At 40.1% G+C, this 20,991-nt stretch overlaps 2 protein-coding genes across 2 annotated transcripts; one reads left to right on the top strand and one right to left on the bottom strand.

Moving 5' to 3' along the window:
• The first annotated feature begins 484 nt into the window (after nucleotides 1–484).
• Nucleotides 485–5,118, top strand: LOC147179821 (creatine transporter-like). Its single transcript, XM_086067874.1, has 4 exons — nucleotides 485–552; nucleotides 4,364–4,464; nucleotides 4,543–4,713; nucleotides 4,871–5,118. Exons 2-4 carry the CDS (start codon nucleotides 4,378–4,380, stop codon nucleotides 5,015–5,017), a joined length of 405 nt encoding a protein of 134 aa, XP_085924000.1. The 5' UTR covers nucleotides 485–552; nucleotides 4,364–4,377; the 3' UTR covers nucleotides 5,018–5,118.
• A 1,610-nt stretch (nucleotides 5,119–6,728) lies between these two features.
• On the bottom strand, nucleotides 6,729–17,639 carry LOC147179820 (solute carrier family 26 member 6-like). The gene is made up of 19 exons (XM_086067870.1): nucleotides 17,372–17,639; nucleotides 16,215–16,354; nucleotides 15,775–15,885; nucleotides 15,517–15,689; nucleotides 15,270–15,434; nucleotides 14,962–15,114; nucleotides 14,750–14,832; nucleotides 13,785–13,932; nucleotides 12,909–13,022; nucleotides 12,746–12,823; nucleotides 12,558–12,653; nucleotides 12,218–12,324; nucleotides 12,076–12,145; nucleotides 10,544–10,636; nucleotides 10,362–10,463; nucleotides 9,964–10,284; nucleotides 9,840–9,894; nucleotides 7,771–7,901; nucleotides 6,729–7,691 (listed from the first exon to the last, which is right to left on the bottom strand). Exons 1-19 carry the CDS (start codon nucleotides 17,515–17,517, stop codon nucleotides 7,665–7,667), a joined length of 2,313 nt encoding a protein of 770 aa, XP_085923996.1. The 5' UTR covers nucleotides 17,518–17,639; the 3' UTR covers nucleotides 6,729–7,664.
• Nucleotides 17,640–20,991: the final 3,352 nt, after the last annotated feature.

The following is a 20,991-nucleotide window of genomic DNA, read 5'->3' as shown; positions in this document are numbered from 1 at the left end:
CTTAGCTAAAAGGTGACACTCAATTTATTCATTTATAAAGTAGGTTTACAGTAATCAGTGGGTTCTGGGTTCCGAGTCCCACTTTCATTGATTTTTGTTGTTGACATTACTATTTTGTTTCGACTTTTATTTTGAGCGTAATTCCATTGCTGACCACCAGTTGGCGGCAAATCATTTTAACTCCGCTAACTGCAAAAAGCAACGGCTGTAGGTAAGTAGGTAAGTTTTAATGTGTATTATTTTAAAAGTGTTTAAAAAAAAGAAAAGAAAATTAGAATTATTTGAAAAAAAATTAGTTAGTATTTAAATATTTCTATATTGTGGATTCACTTGTTGTTGAGGTGGTCTGGAATTTATCTGATGGTTATTGCCATGTTGGCAGCCACGGCCCAAGTAGTCTTGCTGCGCTATTTTAAACCTCTCCGCCAGTCAACATTTGCCCGCCGCCCCACACAAGGCTAGCAGCAATCACTACAACAGAGAGTTAAAAAAAAAGAAAAAAGAGCTCATCTGAGCCCAAAGACGCCTGAATGATCTGAGGAGACGCTACTGGTATGGTGTTAGCCACCAAATGTTTACTTTGCTAAAAAGTCATGCATGCAAATTGCCTTGAGACGTGGCCTGCGTGTTTGCACTCAAGTGTGTTGTTTTCTTTTCTGTGACTGTGATTTTGGTGGGAGGTTTTATAGCGCATGAGTGGTTATAGACTAAGTTCTGAGGTAGGGGGTTTAAATCCAGGCCTTGACCTTTCTGTGTGGAGTTTGCATGTTCTCCACAGGCATGTATGTATGTTAGGTTCATTTAAAATTCTTAATTGTCCATAAGTGGGTATGTGAATGGTGTTTGTTTATACGGTGGAAGTCTACACACCCCTACTCAAATGTTTTTGTGATATAAAATAATGAGACCATGATAACAAATCATTTATCTATTTCTATTCGTTTTTCCCCCACTTTTGTTAACAAGAGTATGAAAACCTTGAAAGTTTGTTTTATTGTACATTTAGAAAATATATAAAATGTGTGATTAATCGTGAGTTAACTAGGGAAGCCATGTGATTAATTACGATTACAAATTGTAATCGCCTGACGCCCCTAATTTTTAATAATCTTTTATTTTTTTATCTTTTCTTTAAAAAAAAAAAAACTAGTGGAGTCATGCAATTAATTAAATAAAAATGTATAATTGGCTGATGCCCCTAATTTTTAATGACCTTTTCTTCTTCTTAAAAAAAAGAAGAAAATATTTTTAAAAAATAATTAGCAAAAGTGGATTTTTTTTTTAGCTAATAGAAATAGTTTGTTAGGGGAAGTATTTAACTTAATAACTAAATTCTCACAGTTATCAGACTATTCTATTAACTGGACAAAATCAACACTTCTACCTATTACAGAAAATTCATGGAACCTTGCAAGCCAGGACCCACACTACTCATTTCCTATAGGTAATTTAAAATACTTAGGCATAAAAATCTCACCTAAATTAACTGATTTAATTAATTTAAATTTTACTCCACTTCTGGATAGCATTTATAGTGACTTGGAGCGCTGGAATAATCTTCCTATTTCTCTAATAGGACGAATAGCCACTATTAAAATGAAAGTTTTACCCAAAATAAACAATTTTTTCTCAATGATTCCATTTAAACCTACGGCTAACTGGTTCCAGTTGTTGGACTCAGCCGTTACAAAATTATACTGGAATAAAAAAAAAGCAAAGATTAGTCTATCTACTCTTCAGAAAAATAAATCCAAAGGAGGTCTAGAGGCACCAAATTGTATGCACTATTATATAGCCAACCAGCTACAATATATTATTTTATGGGCACAACCCAATAGAGATACTAACTGTTGGCTGTAACTAGAACAGAAGGATTGTAATAACCTTAGACTCCTAGATTTACTCTTTATTACAACATCGATTAAGCGACATAACTGCTTTAAAAATCCAATGATTTCCGCCACCCTGACTGCCTGGTGGAAGGCACTAGAAATGACAAAAGCCCAAGTGGAGCCCTGCGGGCTTTCTCCCCTACGGCATCACCCCGACTTTCAACTTAACGACCAATCGTTTTATTTAGGTGTGTGGGAGCAGAAAGGAATTGCACATCTCCACCATCTCTTCTCAGATAATATGTTTATATCATATACATCCTTGCTCCAAAAATACAAAATAAAAAACTGAAACTTTTTACATTATTTGCAAGTTAAAAGTATGATAAAGAAACAAATTCCAACACTCCAGGGTACGCTCCAACCGCCTGTTTTAGCTAAAGATATTACCAAGCTTTCTCCGACAACAACAAAAAAACTCTCAAAAATATATAAGTTACTTTCATATACTGATAAAACGTCTTTACCCATCTCGAAATGGGAAACAGACTTGTCTATAGCTCCGGAATCTGCCTTTTGGATTCAAGTTTGTGAAAATGTTTTTAAAATGACAAAACACACAAATTTACAACTTATCCAATATAAAATTATTCACAGAACATACATTACTCAATATATGATGAAGAAAATGGGACTCTCAGACTCCGACATTTGTCTCCAGTGTTTACAAAACACCCCGCTGGTCGCTCCTCTTAACTCACTACACTAGGTTTGCACAATATACTTTTATAGACATATAGGGCACATAACACACTTTGGGGGGGGGGGGGGTGTAGGGTGGAAACACCGTCTTCACCCTACAACTCCCCTCCAATTTTAATGCACCACACAACTGGGGGGGGGGGGGGGCTTGTGGGGGTGCCATCGGTTGGGGACCGCGGTATAGAGCAGTGCTGCGGTCCCCTGTCCGTGTATCCGACCCCCCCCCCCCCCCTATCTATTTTTTTTTTTAATGCACCACATACACTCAGTAACATGCTTGGGAGGCGGGTGGATCGGAGCGTGGGAATAACATTTCCCTCGGCTCCGGTTCACCTACTCCTAATTTTAATGCACACCACACACACACACTTGTATATACACTGGGTGGGGTCACATTCACGGTTTAGGGGTAGAGTTCGCCAGTCGGCGAGCTGGCGGACTCAGTAACAGGGGTTAACTTTCACAAAGAACGCTGGGGTGACGACCGGGGCCTTCCCCCGCTGGGCCTGGGGTTCGGGGGTGTCGGCCGTCCTCCGGTGCCCCCATCCCCCCTTCTGCCCCCGGTGTTCCGTCCCTCCACGCGGCGGGGGGTGGGGTGGGCGCGGCGGCCCTCTCCGCTCCGCTGTCCGGCCCCTCGTCGGCGCCGGTGCCTGGGTGCGGGTGGTCCCCGGGGGCTGGGGGTCGGGGGTTGGGGGGCTGCCGGTTGGTCGGGTGGGGTCGGGGGCGGCTTTGTTGGGGGGGGGGGGGGTCCGGGGGGTAGGTGCTGGGGGTGGGGGGTGTCTGGGGGATTGGGGACTTGGGGGCGACTGGGGCTGGGTTGGGGTGGATGGCGGGGGTGGATGGGGGGCGGGGGGGGGCGGGGGTTGGGGGCCGGTGGGGTGCCTGGCGGGCCTGCAGTGCCCCGTCCTGCTGCGTTGGGTCGGGGGCGCGGGCCATGTTGGGGTGGGGGGCGCTCCTGCTCCTGGGTTTGCTCTCCGGCCGGTGGCCCTGGCGGGGCCCGGGGGTCGTCCTTTGGCGCTGCCGCGGCCTGGGGGGCCCTGAGGTGTTGCGCTTGCTCTGTCCTGGCAGGGGTCGACGGCTCCCCTCTTTGGTGGAGATTTTCATGCATGCCAGATCCACCACACCAGCATCTACCGAAACTCAGACACAATCTGCTTCCTCCTCTGGTCATTGAATCGGTGGAGGCTGGTGTCTGTGGATCTCACTCGGCTTCATCTGTCCTTCCTTCCTTTCCTCAGTCTCTCCTTCGGTCTCTTGAGGTCTCCCTGATTTATTTTTTATTTTTTGGATTTGTTGGAATTTAGATGTTTCTTGGGTTGGGGAAGAATTCTGGTGGGTGGCCCGGTGGGTGGTGTCTGGTCGGTGCTGGATTTCACCTTCCTTGGTTTTCTTTGGTCCCCTCGGGTCTCCTGACGGCGGTGTTCGGTTTAGGTGAACGGTATGGGATTTTTTCTAATAGGTTTTTGGTGAGCTAACAAATACACGCACGCACGCACGCACGCACGCACGCACGCACGCACGCACGCACATACACATACTCACCCACATACAAAAAAAAAAAAAAATATATATATATATATATATATATAAATAAATAAAGAGCAATGATGATGACATTTCCGAATGAACAATACTGAGCTCTTTATAAGAGCAAAAATAAAAAATAAAAAAATTAATAGTTTAAATGAATTTTTGACGTTTATAGCCGTCAATGGCAGTTAATGAGGGAAAAAATCGCATGTCATGATCTTGTGACCTCACGTCGTCAGGCGCCGACCGTTTCATGGACGACGTGGCCCGTATGATCGGCTATCAGCCCCTTCCCTACATGAAGTGGTGCTGGTCCTACATCACGCCTTTTGTCTGCATGGTAGGTGCGACTTTTGCGCCTTTTCACATTTGGTATGTGTGCTGATAGCACAATTGTGACATTTAAGTCTGCTTCTAGGGAGTGTTTCTATTCCATGTGGTGAACTACCAGCCCCTAACCTACAACAATGTGTACACATACCCGTGGTGGGGTGAACTTTGTGGCTGGGCATTGGCCCTTTCCTCCATGCTGTGTATCCCGCTCACTGTTGTGTTCAAGCTTCTGCGCTCTACCGGATCACTTCAAGAGGTCAGTTTGCTTTATCGAAGTTTTCTTTCTTACATTTTTTCTTACATTTTGTAGGAATGTGCTTCCTTGGATGTTTCCCTACTTTCCCACACATCCTTTTTGAGTATTTATGAGCGAGCCGTGGAATGGGCCACTCACTATCTTTTCGGGTTTGTAGCGGTGGAAACTCCTCATAACCCCACGATGGGGCAGACATCACCTGGAGTATCTTATCGCGGAGAATGAAGGCATGCTGCTGCGGGCAGATTCCAAGAATGTTCATCACTCTGAAGTGTCATGTGATGCACAAGTACAGATGAAGTAGCAACGTGACAAAGTGCCTGTCATCTTGGTGCGATTTTGTAAAAAAAAAAAAAAAAAAAAAGGAATTTTGTAAAAGATAAAATGAGCACTTCATACCTTAAAAATAAAAAATTTAAATTTCCCCCATCATACAATTTTCAAAATTCTTGGTGCGATGTGCTCAGGTTGAAGTTATCATTTCAACCACATTTGCATTTTGACAGATTGTTTTTGGAGAAATCTTGTCACATTGCTACATAAAGTGTAAAGCCAAGGTTGTCCTTTGATATCAGCAAACCTCCACACCAGATTTAAGGACTACAAAAATTATTCACATCCAGCCTGATATGAGCAAAGTTTAACTTTGGAATAACTGCATAAGAGCTTGTCAATTATCTTTTCTTGCAGTTTCAAATGTTCATTCAAATCAGATTACATAAATATCCTGTCCTATTGTAAAAAAATTAATAAACAGTACTCCAGTATTTTAGCATTATTAGAGCCTTTTTTTTTTATACTGAAGGGAAAAAAAGGAGGAAAAGGCTCAATAAATTATCTGATAAAAATGGATGTACTGTGCAGGAAAGACCAACAAAGTAAGCTACACTGTTCACAAATATTTTCACCTTGAATTTTAAACAGTCTATTTGGTCCCACTCTAGAAGAGAGTGAAAAAAGAAGAAAAAAGAAATTCAAGAGTTGAGGAACAAACCCATAACTTCAGGTTGGGAGACAACCTACTCCCTGAGCCAGGCAGCTCCTGCTGTGTGTTAGTGTATCACTCGTATCAGCTGGAATCTTCCAAGAGACCAAAAGAAATGTTTTTGGTCTCCTCAAACAGTAGGAGGGGCATAACTCAGGTGGTAGCGTGGCAGTCTCCCAAGCTGAAGGTCATAAGTTTGTTCCTCAACCTTTGAGTGACTTATTATTTGTTTTCAATTATTTTACTCTCTTGCAAGTGTAAATTTTACTCTGAAACGGATTATTTGCTCCCACGCTAAATAGCGTCAAATTTACTGTGTAAATATTATAGCAGTGAGCGGAGGGGACCAGCACCGAGCACCCTAACCGTAAAAGAGAAGGCCACAAACACAAACTAGTCTGCCCCTTTGTAAGTGGAAATGTCAGCCAACATTAACACATTCACTGCCATTGACGGCAAAAGACGTCAAAAATTCCTTTGGACTATTTATATTAGTTTAAAAATTTTTCCCACTTTTGTTAACTAGAGTATGAAAACCTAGAATTTTTTATTGTACGTTTAAAACAGATTAATCGTGAGTAAACTACTGAAGTCGATTAATTGTGATTAACTAATGCGATTAATTACGATAAAACATTTAAACCGCCTGATGCCCCTAATTTTTTATGATTTTGACTTCTTTTTTTTTTTTATCGCGTCAGGCAATTATTTTTTTTATTTTAATTAATCGCTTGATTTCAATGTTAAATCACGATTAATCACAAATAATGGAGATTTTTTTTTTAACAGAAATAGTTCAAATGAATTTTTGACGTCTATACCCGTCAATGGCAGTCAATGAGTAAAAATTGAATTGTGTGTCCCTTTGTGGTTAGCCTCATTAAACATATCGTACAATGAATGAGGTCGAGCAGTTTAGAAAATGGATGGCTACATGAATATTCCTTACATACTTTTCTTTTGACCTTTTGACCCGACGATCACATCATAATCTGTTTTGATGATGAAAGAAATAGAGGACAACAGTGAATGTCAGTCAATTATAAAAGCATGTTTAATTCATCATTAGTTTAACTCATTCACTGCCATTGTTGGCTATAATACATCAAAAATTAAAAAAAAATCCATATTTCTATTAGTTAATTTTTTTTCCACTTTTGTTAAGAGTATGAGAACCAGACTTTTTTTTTTTATCTTTTATTATTATTTTTTTTTTCAAGATTAATCACAAATTGTATATCTGTTCTAAATGTACAATATTTTTTTTTTAGGTTTTCATACTCTTGTTAACAAAAGTGGGGGAAAAAAAGTTAAACTAATAGAATAAAATCAAATGAATTTTTGACGTCTATAGCCGTCAATGGCAGTGAATGAGTTAATGAACGACACCAAGAAAAGATTCACAAAGTATTTGGTTTGTGTTAAACTCGCTATATCCTGCATATATTTATATTATTTACACAGTTAACCCATTGTCATGTGAAAGTGACAATGCCAACATACGCTGAGTGCTTGAAGTCGAGGTAAACTCAAGATGTCAGCAGAATCAGACACGTCAATGCTGACCATACTGTACACAAATGCTCAATGTTAATTCAATCTTGGAACCAACTTTTGCCGCTGTTATGACGAGATATTAATAACAAATATATACATGCGCTCACACTTTAGCCACTCGCACAGGCTATAAATGCACGCCGCTCAACCCCCTCTTTTGAGCCACAGAGTGTGAGAGCTTCTGTGACGGAAGCCGCCGCCTCTCATTAGACAATATAACAAAAAACGCTTGTTGCCGTAGCAACGGCTCCCTGCATTTCCATGGCAATTGCGCCGCCATGTTAAAAAGTGGTGGACTTTCGTCCTATATAGGGGGAGGAGACTATTCGGACCAATAGTGAGCAATGGCACGCCATCAGTTCCAGAGCAAGGGGGAGATGGCGAATTGGATGAGGCTGCCCCCTGCTGGTCACATTTTGGTGGTGTAAGAAACATCCTGGAAACACCCAAGAATCCATTTGAGTTGAGATTGGACACTTGACATGGGAATGATGAAAATATGGTGACCAACTCACAAGGATGACGTCAGTCTGTCCCAGTTTGTTAAGGAGGTGGAGCACTGCATCATGAATGGTGACAAACAGCCTGCGCTTTGGGATGGACTCTGAGAAGAATCCTGCTCGTTCCAGCTGCTCCACCACACAGGCTAATATTTGACCAGATGGAAGCCATTATATAGACTTTATATTAGACTTTCATTCAAATTTCAGGATGAAACTCAAATGCGCTAAAACCTTCACAGGTGCGGTTTTCTAAACAAGGAGCTGAAAGGCAAAATTCATAACGGGTGACTGCCCCCCACCCCCCACCCCCACCCCCATTTGCAAGGATGTTAATTTTTGTGACTTTCTGTGACTTTAAATTTTTTCCAGTATCTCTTCCTGTTTGAAGTATTGGCACTGGTGAGGTACTACTGATCAATTCTTTGTTGTCACGATGTGAGAATGTAAACATTCACATAGCACGAGACAGTCCCAGATTGAGACTTTTGTCCCGGGTCCGGGCGGGTTTTGCCAGCTCCATTGTTTTGTCTCACTTTTACATTTACACAGGTCTCATCCCTGCATTCGCGCTTTTTTTTTTTTATCCCGTCAACTAGCCAAGTGTGTATGTCAATCTCACAATTGCCATGGCGATTCGTACGATAAACCAATTAAAAATGAGTTTTAAATGGCTTTTTACTTTCACATTCGCATTATACCGTAACTAGAACTACTTCCTGCTTACATTTCTAAGAATTATGGGAATTGTAGTCAGACCGAATGGGAGTTGAGTGTTTCTGGTGGCGCATTTCCAATGTTACAAGGTGGGACCGTGAGGTGTATGTTGTGCTAACACAACCACCGGTCACCAGATTGCTTAGCAATTTACATTTGTTATCCAATAAATTTTCTGTGGAATTGTGGTGGCCCAGTTTTTAACTCATTCACTGCCATTGACGGCAATAGGCGTAAAAAAATTAATTTGAACTATTTCTGTTTATATTTTCCACTTTTGTTAACAAGAGTATGAAAAAAAATTATTGTATATTTAGACCAGATATAAAATTTGTGATCATGAGTTAACTATTAAAGTCATGCGATTAATTGCAAATTTTAAAAAAAATTATCGCCTGACGTCCTAATTTTAATAATCTTTTCTTTTTTTGAAAAAAGATTATTAAAAATTAGGTTTTTGAAAAAAAAAGAAAAAAAAAAGATTATTATAAATTATGTCGTCAGGCGATCATTTTTTAAAATTGTAATTAATCACATGACTTCAATAGTTAACTCACGATTAATCACAAATTTTATATCTGTTCTAAATGTACAATAAAACATTTTTTCTAGGTTTTCATACTCTTGTTCAAACTGGAAAAAATGTTAAACTAACAGAAATAGTTCAAATGAATTTTTGACGTCTAAAGCCGTCAATGGCAGTGAATGAGTTAAAAAAAAATTGTCCCCTCCACCACCCCCAACCCCCTTCTATAACGCGAATACTTCACTGTCTAGTGAAGTCATGCAATTAATTACAAAAAAAAAAAAAAATCACCTGACGCAATAAAAAAAAAAAATCACCTGACGCAATAAAAAATAAAAAAATCACCTGACGCAATAAAAAAAAATAGATTTAAAATTAGGGGCGTCGGGCGATCACAATTTTTTATCTTAATCAATCCCATGACTTTACTAGTTAACTCACAATTAATCACAAATGTTATATCTGTTCTAAAGGTACAATATTTGTTTCTAGGTTTTCATACTCTTGTTAACAAAAGTGGGGGAAAAAATGTAAACCATTAGAAATAGTTCAAATGAATTTTTGACGTCTATAGCCGTCAATGGCAGTGAATGAGTTAATTTTGAAAATCTAGTCCCGCTAGACTGTACCAGTTCCAATTGAACCAGGAAATGTTTCGGTCCAAATCCGGATCAAACACCCGTGAATTTTGCCATTTAGCTCATTGTTGGAGAACAAGCTGAACGAGCATTTTAGATTAGTCCTGATATTTCACCCGCAAGCCAAATATCTCAAACTTTTTGTAACTTGTGTGCGTTGATGAAAAAGTTTCTCTATTTTGTTTGGAAGACCATTGACTGACCTTGGCAGCCAGCGAGATAGACTTCCACGCCAACATCTCCGAGGTCCCTGAAAATCTGAAAGGCAGAACATTAATAAACGCACAAGATTACAAATAAAATGTAGTCATCCCGGCACTTGAGTACATTTCTCAAGGTCTTGACGGCGACGGTGTCCACAAAGCTTGTTGTCGAGAGGTCCAAGATGATGCTGTGAGGTCCGGCTTCTTTCTTGTCATTTGAAGTTTGCGTCAGGCTGTCGTTATACTGGCATTTGGTGTGGGAATTCGGGTCAGGCATTGTGTCGGATTGGTAGGCCCAGTTGACTTGGCCTTCTTTATTAAAGCCATTAGCTGGAGATTCGGTCAGCTTCAAGGCGACACCGCGCTTAAAATTCTGTCCTTCCAATTCTGCTGTTGAGATTTTTTTCTCTTCCAAGGATGTGCTATTGGGCAGATTGCTGACCTTCTGTTGGGGGGGGGAATAATTTCGTTTAAATCATTTAACTTGAGGTACCATTTCAGTTCAAATTTAAATGTACCTACCATTTGCTTTGCTTCAATTTTGTTGGTCTTTTTCTCCTGCTGCTTCAGTGTTGCTTCTTGTTTTTTCTTTGCTGCCACCAGCTTCCCGATTTGAATTCCACTCTACCAATCATGATAATGGGTGTAAAGTGCATGGCGATGAATGAAAGCAGAAAATTATCAAATGCAAGGCAAACACAAACCTTCTCTTGCAGGGCCTCCAAGTACATTTCGGCATTGGCGTAGTAGATTGTTGCAGAAGAACGGAAGATTTTGATTCCTGGAATCTCTCTAGCCTGCAGGTACAGACCAAGAAAATCTCTCAAATTGGTCTCGTTCATTTATGAATTTTTTCTTAGATCTGGTCGGGGAATTTATTCAGTCCGACGGCGTGTTAGGGTCACGTATAAATATATTTTTTAAGGGGAAGGGGGGGGGGGTATTCCAAGAAAACTCACAAATTTGCCACTTTGTGAAATGTCAAATTAGCGAGAGAAAAACTTGTCAATTTGCGACTAAAGTGGCAGATTTGCGAAAAAAAAATACACACAGCGCACTCAGATGTTTGTGTCAATATTTTACGCTCAGGTTTTCAAATAAGGATATAGTAATTGTTTTAGCAGAGATTAACCATATGACGGTAAGACATTGCCATTTTATTTATTTATTTATTTTAAATAAAAAAAGACATTGCCATTTTAAAGTGCGTAAACGATGACGTCACAATGCATTTACATCAATACAGAGCAATGCACAGACCGGACGCATCCTGGCTATTCAGTGTTTCCCACACCATGTTAAATACTTGGGCCACCACAGAAGAAGTTTTCCAGAAAATTTATTAAAAAATAAAATATATTTAAAAAGAAAAAGAAATAACGTGTCGCGACAGGATATACCGCATGTAACGTTAGTTCGCTGTCACTCACTTGTGGATCGTGAGGCGAGAGGAGACGTACTAACAGGACTGATTAACTCATTCACTGCCATTGACGATTATAAACGTCAAAAATTCATGTGAATTATTTCTATTTAACATTTTTTGCATTTTTTATGAAAACCTAGAATTTTTTTATTGTACATTTATAATAGATATAGATCATGTGATTAATTACAATTAAACGGCCCTTATTTTTAAAAAATGTTTTTTAATTAGACCCGTCAGGCGATAATTTTTTAAAATTGTACTTAATCACATGACACATTTTATATCTGTTCTAAATTTACAATAAAAAAATGTTCTAGGTTTTAATACTTTTGTTAGCAAAAGTGGAAAAAATGTTAAACTAATAGAAATAGTTTAAATTCATTTTTGGCGTCTCTAGCCGTCAATGGCAGTGAATGTATTAACATTGCATCGCTCAAGAGAACAAGACATTGTGAACACTTCCGTCGATCATTTTGAAAAAGTAACACTTTGACCAATGGGATATTGGTGAAAATAGGAAATTGACCAAATTTGGGCGTAGGTGGTTTTCACCCAATAATGACAAAAAGCTACATAACATGCTATTCCATTTTGCCTTGTGTCAGTTTATATTTAAATTTGCCTCTTTTTTTTTCTTCTCAAAATATTACCCCCCCCCCCCCCCCATATGAAAAAAAATTATATGTGGCCCTAATACGCCGTCGTAATAAGTCAGTATCAGTAACTATATTGTCCAAAATATATATCAACATTCGCCTTTGTCATTCACTGGTCCGACCGTTACTGCGTTGATATTATTATTATTACCTCTTTGTATGTTTCTACGTCCAGATACAAGTTAGTGGATGGCACTTGGCCCAAGATTGAATAATGTGGCCTGAAAAAGAGATGACACAAAATGTTAAACCACCTCACATGCATGTCACACTAAATGATGACGAGCGCGCACATTTGGGTTCTGAAGATAACCGTCAGCATAGAAAAGCCAATGGAGACAGCCAAACCCAGGTCCAAGTTGAGTAGAATAGTGGATGTGAACGTTACCAGCCACACGAGCTAGAGGGCAGTAAGAGGCAATCAGCTCAAAGTACTAATTAGCAAAATTGCATTTTTTGGAGTATTCAACTCAACTTTATTTATAAAAGCACTTTAAAACAAACCATTGCTGCATACAAAGTTCTGCACATGGAATATAAATCAGTCACGCATTAAAGACAGGTGAAACAAAACAAAATAAATATCATACATAGCTAAGTATACAAGTAAAGAAAATGAATATTGAGTCATACCAAATCAACCTTGTTGGTCTTCCACAGCATAGGCACGTCATTCAACTGCTTAAACATTCCTTTTAAGTTCACAAACACGATTGTGGATAAGACAGCCTGAAAAAACATGCACAAATAGTCACAACATCATTAAAACGTTAATTGTTTTGACCTTTCAAATGTAAAATGTCAGCGGAGAAACCAAATACCTTTGGGAGAGCTTCAAAGAGAGATCCTATTTTTAGGACGGTAATCAGAACGATGATGGAAGAAATCAGTCCCGCAACCTGATGAGACACACAATACATGTATTCAACATATAACATGTCATCTGAGCTACTTGTTGTGCAAAGATCACTGCGATTTATTTACTTGTGTCTTTCCCCCGGTGCTCTCCTGCACAAGACTTCGTGACAGTGAAGAAGTCACGGAATAACACTGAAAACAACCGCCGATAGAGTTGCTAAGTCCGAGAGCCACCAGCTCCTGGAAGAACAAAAAAAAAAGAAAAAAGCAATGCTTAAAACTTAATTACACTTAATTAACCTATTAACCAGAATAGTGATGGGTCGTTTGCAAACAAGCCGGTACAAAGAGCCGGCTCTTTGAAGTGAACGATGAGAGCCGACTCCCTCCCTCAAGAGCCGACTCCGTCATTTCCTCCCTCACCCTCGCTCTCTCTCTCTCTCTACGTATGTCGCTCTCTCTTTTTCACGTAAATTTGTCATAAATATTTAAAAGAAAAGCTTAAGTTAAAAGAGCCGCTTGAGAGCCAAAAATTCCGGTTATGAAAGGGGTAAACCAGGGGGTCTTATTCCGGGTTTTTAAAAACCTGGAATAAGAGCATATTCGGGTTATTGCACGTGTTTACATGGCCTTTCAAAACCCGAATATTGCCAATATTTGGGATTTTAAAAGGGTTGTTGCCTGCATGTAAATGTGGTCTATGTAACCAGCCACTGTTTCAACCTCCATTAAAGAAAGATAAAATGCTGGTCTGTTTGTATTATCTCTGAATCCATCAAAGGACTCATTTTATGTGGACAGCAAATACATGTAGAAAAAAATAGATTTAGTATCATTCAACCATTCATCACTCAGACAGTAGTTACCAGAGCAGTATGTGGGACATGCCAAGATCACACGCATGAACCCGTTGAAAAAAGTATCAAATGAGACTTAAACGACCAAGTTTTATTGTTCTATAAATTTTCACTATCACAATGTTTTTCTAAGTGTACGCCTCACCTGGTTGCTATCCACCTTGTAGCCATGCTTGAGAGCAAATGTTTTGCCAAGAGAAATATTGATGGCATAGCCCACGATGGCCACAGCAAAAGCGTCACCGATCACCGCGGAAAACAGATTCACGTCTGGAGCTTGGGGGGCCTTAAGCCTGGAATGGAAGGAAAACACTAGAGATAAGCGAAGATTAAGTGGAACACAAAGAATGTTTACTTGTTCAGTTTTGTAGTTATCGTAAGATAAGCGAAACTGCTTAAATCTGTATTTGACAATTTCAGTTGACTTGACAAGGAGAAAGTTTAACTGATATTTTTGTCGATTGTTTCTTCTTAACCTACGCATGTGCGGCAGTGGGCTGACTTCAGCTATTGTAAATATTTGTCGCACACATTCTGCAGGTGCTCTTTTCACCGCACATATTTGAATAATCCCGTCATTATCTAACAGTTTATCCACTTTTTCTATTGTAGGTAGAAAGGTGGAAACAAAAAGTAGCTATAATAAGATCTTTGACCAGAAAAATATTTGTCTTTTATTTCCCCACAAAAAAATTTTTATTGTTAAGTGACATTTTGTGTTACACTAGCCATTAAGCTATTGTTAACAAAAATGATGATTCTTGCAGGATCTGTAGAGTTATAATTTTATTCATTCAAATAAAAATACAAGTACCCCAACGTGGCCAGGGCCCTTTATAGCTGCTTGCAGCTCTAGTTATTATCAATACTGCTCCTGAGCCTGTCAAAAGTTTGCGCCTAGTATATGTTGAAGTACTTTTAAAGATTTAGTCGATTTTTGAATGGCATTTATCTAATCCTTAAAGTAGGCTAATATATAATTGTTGGTGCATCCCTTGAAAATCTACTTTTAGCCGTAAGATTATTTCTGGATACAGACAGTGGTGTCGTCATTATCTTATCATCCGTTGACAGCTTTCCGCCATCTTAAAATCACAAACATTTACTCACCCACTGGGGATCTCCCCAACAATATCAATGTTGTATTTTGCAGAAAGGTCACAAAAATGAGTGATCATTGTTGCCGCTATGATCTGCAAAGATAAAAGAGTGCGCGGATGATTTAAAGAGGCGGTCAAATATCCCCTCGGTCTCATCTGTTGAGGGAAAATGTGAAGTCTGGCTAATTGTCGTGATAAAGATTAAAGATAGGAAGGACTTACCACAATGAGTTCTATGGGAATAGGCAGGGGCAGCTTCTGCCTGTAACATTGATTGAGCTCTTTGACCACAATGAGAACAGCGAGCGACACCAGACTCACAACTAGCTCTGGTACCACCGTCTGCGGTAGCAGGCGGCATATTTCCACCAGCGTCTGGAAGGAAAAACAGTGGTGACTAAAATATAGGAGGGTTGGACAGCTTGAGTCAAAATGGCAGAAAGAGATGTCTGCATGAGTGTTTCCTAACCTTGGGCCAGGAGCACATCCAGAATTGGTTCAAACAAATGGTCTTAATGTGACATACTTACGTAAATGAGTGAGAGCGGACCGGAGAAGCGAGCTGGCGTTACCCCGAACAAATATTTGAGCTGGGAGCACAACACGTGACACGCCGACCCTGTGGTGTATCCTCGGACCAGTGGCTCAGATAAGTAGGTGACCACGAACCCAAACCTCACCACACCCAACAGGATCTTGGGGTGAGCGACAGAGAGCACTGGTTGAAAACCTAACCATGGTAGAACGCTTTAAAAAAAAAAAAAGTGGAAACAACACCTGAAACAACCCTGCCAGGACTGTGAGTGAACAGGCGATCTGCACTCTGTAAGCATCCCGTTCATTGATGTTTACACTTCCTGTGCCATTTGTTGCATTAAGAAGGAAGTTACTGTCTGGAGCCAGCCGCTCTGTCACACTCCCGATCATGATGCTGATCACTGCAAAAGTACCTGACAATACAAACGCCAACATATTCATAAAGACTCCAGCGAGGACGTCTGTGTCCGTGATAACATGATCGTCTTTTTCACTCACCAATGGAGATGTGTCTGGAAGTGCCAAAGATGAAGTAGACCAGTACCGGGTAGAGTGAGGTGTACAGGCCGAACACGGGGCGCAGAGAAGCCAGAAGAGCGTATGCCATGCCTGGTACAAAAACGAATAATTGGCTGCTGTTGGCGCCCGTCGTTCCCTCATCCCTGCCCCGACTCCTCAGCACCTCTAATCCTGTTTTCTTTTTCGATCTACTCTCCGTCATTCTACTCTTTCTCACCATCTCAAATTGGAAATAAGCCACCCGAGACCGACGGTTATCCTGCAGAGTTTTAATTTTGTTTAAGGTTTCCCTTTAGTTTTCTTAACGCGTGAGGAGTGGAGGTAAATTTGGTTGTGAACTGACGTGAAATTGGCTCGACTACTATGACTATATACTCCATGCTACTATCTTAACATCCTTATTATACATATATACATACCCTGTGGTATATGCATGATGCCCACACTGCAGCCAGAGATCAGGTCCCCGATTGCGTTCTCTCTGATGGAGTATTTAGGCAGCCAGCCAAGAACAGGCACCCAGCTCAATAAGACTTCTTTGGCACAGGGAACTGAACACCTGCGACAGTCAGTCCAGAACGGCACACACAATGTCTTAAAAGTGTTGCAAGGACACAAATCACAAACTTGTAGACAAAAGTATTGTGAATACATGCTCTAATCATTTGTTGAAAAATATTTCCTGAATGGGGTTAGAACGGTGAGCGAGTGGTTAGCATATCCGCCTCACAGTTCAGAGGACGTGCGCTCAAATCTGGACTAAGGCATCCTGCACTCGACAAAGGTTATTAAAATTGCAAACTAATAAAAGCAAAAATAAATACAGTAATAGTATAAAAACTACAATAAATTGTCCTCCGGGTTCCTTCCACATTCCAAAAACATGCATGGCAGGTCCATTGAACACCAAAATGTAACAATAAAAGATCATAAGAGTTGAAACACATGCTACAAACTTTCTCAAATGGCCTTGAAAAAGTGGCCCACTGGCAGCAAATGCAAACAAGATGTTTTCCAACTGAATGATAAAATGCGATAGAGCCACTTGTTGAGTTTGCTACACAAACTCTGTTTTGACGTCAACGGGATGCAATAGAAATAGAATCTAACCAGATCCAATACAAGGAATGCTTGAAATATTTCCCAAAATGAATGTTAAAATTTGTTTTGTTTAACATTGACAGGTGTTTATTATTGTGGCGCGGTTCTACGTCACTGCAAACTACAACCACAGTCATAAAACTTCTGTTGAATGAATACTTCTCTCACAGTTTCAATTCAATCTGTTATTTTTGTGAAGGCAGTTTTGATACATCGGGTAGGTCGAGTGTACGTCTGAAATGAAAACATCCAAATTACGTCTTTTATGGCATGTCATAGGTTATTCTGAAATCTTACAACAAAGCACTACGGTAAACTTTGCTTGCCTATTATCATTAATGGCCTTAATCAATCACCACCAATTTGTCTGATGGCATTTTTACAACCATGCAAATAAAATCTCACATCCAAATAAGAAGCACTCCTCACTGTGTTTCTCTGCCGGTCATTGCATTATTTCTTTATTTTTGTTTACCTCACGGAGTCTTTCAGTCGTTCCCTGAAGGTTGGCTTTGCGGTCCATGTCATTTTTTGCGCCACCTCATCCAGACGTACCTCATTCAAAACCTGCCGCTGTACACAATACTCCCCAGAAGAGCGGTTACCGGTACGCTCCTCCATGTCTGTATGTTTTTATTTCTTGGCTGTGGAACTGGTTCCTGCTTTGTGCCTAAGGCTCCACGAAGAAATTAAACTCACACAGTTTGACTATCAATTGCAGAGGAGTGAGTGAGGCAGCCTTTATGTGCTCTACTGATTAACACGGCCTCCTCCTTAAGCTGCTATTGGACTGTGGGAGTGACGGTTCCTTATATGACCGCTACCGCCCCGTAAGTTTGCTTATTGCACTGAGATTATGTGAATGTACTTTTTTTTATGGTACAATATGATGATGGGTTAGCTTTAGGAAAAGTTGAATTCTTAATGGTGCCGCTTTTGGTTCTGATAACTAAAGATGTTTGTTTGTGTTTTCTTCTTAAGGAAGCACATGTTGTTTTAGTCAGGTTGTATTGCAGATCAGAGGTGGGTAGTAAGTTACATTTACTCTTGTTACATTTACTTGAGTCACTTTTTGAAAAAAAATACTTCTTAGAGTAATTTTACCACACAATACTTTTTACTTTTACTTGAGTAGATGTGTGAAAAAGTAACACTACTCTTAGTGCGCTATATTCGGCTGCGCTAGAGTCGTAACCCGCCGTCTGTTTCCATTTTGCATTAGAATATAGCAAAATGTCATCATTATTCACAAATATATTTAGAATTCTGAGTAACTGAGGGTTTTTTTCAACATGGTCCTGGTTCATTTCCTATGCTCTGCTTCCACCTGCTGGCCGTTGGTTTAATAACTACCATTTCTTCAACCGTTCTTTGCAGTTGAGAGGCTGCGTCAAAGCCTTTTGTATGCTCTAGCATAAAAAAAAAAAAAACAGAAGTTAGAACAACAAAGTCACGGAGAGACGGAGCAAAGAGGAGAGGAGGCGTAAGTTTTTTTGTTTTTGTTCATGATTTGTCGATGTCAGCATTTGCACATAATTTGCTGATTTTGTCGATTTGATGACATTGTTTTCTAAAAATAAATTAGACTTCATGTTCAAGCAGTTACTCAGTACTTGAGTATTCTTTTCAGCGAATACTTTTTTACTTGTACTTGAGTGATTTTACTCTACTGATTAACACAGCCTCCTCCTTAACTCTTTGACTGCGAGACGTTTTCAGAAAAGGGATGCTGTCAGTGCCAGCCGATTTAAGCATTTTGACTGATCTTTCAAGGTACACAGAAAATGTTCTGTTTGGACTATGGAAACACACATACTACCAAATGAAAGATTGAACTTTCATCTTTCATTAGAAGAAAAAGTTTGTTTCTACCTTATTCCGTTCTTTAGTAATCAACAATAGAAAATGGTTAGTTTCTCCCGAATGCGCTTGTTTTGGACCAAAATACGGAGAAATCAAGCTTTTAGTGAAACGATATTATTTCATGCACTCTAGTGAATTTTACACTTCTTTTTGTCCATGAATGATGCCACAAACACCTAAATAGTGCTTTACTTCTATAAAACACTACCACCAAGAATGAAAAAGTGTTTTTTGATAGCAAAATACGTTTATTTACATTCAACAGTGTAACAATTTGACAACAATTTGGCAAACTATTTACAAATGTGTGCAACTGTGGTGCTATTTACAATTATGTGGATGTTTCAACTACAGTTTTTCTTTTTGTGAAACACTCCCCTGCGTGCAAGGAGACGCAACATGATTTGCACAACAGATTAGTTTCACTGCGATTGCCTCTTCGCGTGCAGAAGCTACACTTTCTTGCAGGCCGTTTTTTCCGGGGAATATTAAGTATATACTGCAGTGTGTGTTGCCATCAAGTCTAATATCAGGATCATGTTACGGTTACGTTACGGTGGTGTTACGTCTGGCTTCCTCATGTCCTTCAGTTGCTATACCGTGTGGTAAGAGATGTTCTGATCCATCTTATCCACTCCATTCATGGTGGCATCGTAGTCCAGAACCAGTGTCTTCTCCGTGATCAGACTGTACCCGCTCCTCCGATGAATATGCATTGGACTCGGGGACTTCATTGTCCGATCGAATGTCCGCTTGTGCAGCTCCGGCGTTAGCAGCGCTAGCCGGTGAGGCTTTATGACGTGAGAATAAAGGCCGCGTCCAACTGTGGCGTCAACCTCGGGATTCACCATCATCATCATCATAAATGTGCATTGGTCGATGCTTTTCGACAACTCTCCATCGCCCGATCGAATCTCCGCTTGTGCAGAAGTACCCGGTCGGTTGTGCTGCGCGTTTTCCGGCGTTAGCAGCGCTAGCCGGTGAGGCTTACTACGTGATCATAACGGTCGCGTCAAGGCTTCCAACTTTGGCGTCAAGCTCAGAGTCATCATCATCGTCGACATCAATGCGCTTTTTAGTATTGATCGATGCTTTCCGTCTTTGAAAAAAATGCTCAAGCGTGAGCTGCTTGCAACCGGTCGCCTTGTTGCTTCATCAGCCATTGTTGCATCATCAGCCATTGTCTCCTCAACACTCTAGCTCCGCCTCACGTCTTCTACTGACACCCACGGTGGGCGGCCCACCAAACCTTGTGCAAAGAGAGTCATCGCTGCCATCTAGGGGCCAAAACGAGTCATTAAACTAACTAGATCTGCTTGATACTTGATACACAGCTGCCCAAGGCTTTCCTCCAACCGTTTCCAAAAAAAATAAAAAATAATACATAGTGAACGTGTTATAACGTCCTTGGCGCCCCTCCGTAGGTTTTTACTAAACGTTTTATAACGTTTATGGCGGTCAAAGAGTTAAGCTGCTATTGGACTGTGGGAGTGACGGTTCCTTATACGACCGCTACCGCCCCGTCAATTTGCTTATTGCACTGAGATTATGTGAATGTACTTTTTTTTTTATGGTACAATATGATGATGGGTTAGCTTTATGAAAAGTTTAATTCTGAATGGTGCCGCTTTTGGTTCTGATAACTAAAGATGTTTGTTTGTGTTTTCTTCTTAAGGAAGCACATGTTGTTTTAGTCAGGTTGTATTGCAGATCAGAGGTGGGTAGTAAGTTACATTTACTTGACTCACTTTTTGAAAAAAAATTACTTCTAAGAGTAATTTTACCACACAATACTTTTTACTTTTACTTGAGTAGATGTTTGAAGAAGTAACACTACTCTTACTGCGCTATACTGGGCTGTGCTAGAGTCGTAACCCGCCGTCTGTTTCCATTTTGCATTAGAATATAGCAAAATTTCATCATTATTCACAAATATATTTAGAATTCTGAGTAACTGAGGTTTTTTTTCAACATGGTCCTGGTTCATTTCCTATGCTCTGCTTCCACCTGCTAGCCATTTGTGTAATAACTACCATTTCTTCAACCGTTCTTTGCAGTTCAGAGGCTGCATCAAAGCCTTTTGTATGCTCTAGCATAAAAAACAAACAAACAGAAGTTAGAACAACAAAGTCACGGAGAGCAAAGAGGAGAGGAGGCGTAAGTTTTTTTGTTTTTGTTCATGATTTGTCGATGTCAGCATTTGCACATAATTTGCTGATTTTGTCTATTTGA

Source organism: Leptonotus elevatus, chromosome 2 (genome assembly GCF_054856555.1).
Source record: "Leptonotus elevatus isolate MCC_2025b chromosome 2, RoL_Lele_1.0, whole genome shotgun sequence".
NCBI lineage: Eukaryota > Metazoa > Chordata > Actinopteri > Syngnathiformes > Syngnathidae > Leptonotus > Leptonotus elevatus.
Note: the sequence above shows the minus strand (reverse complement) of the source record. Positions and strands in the feature narration are given on the sequence as shown.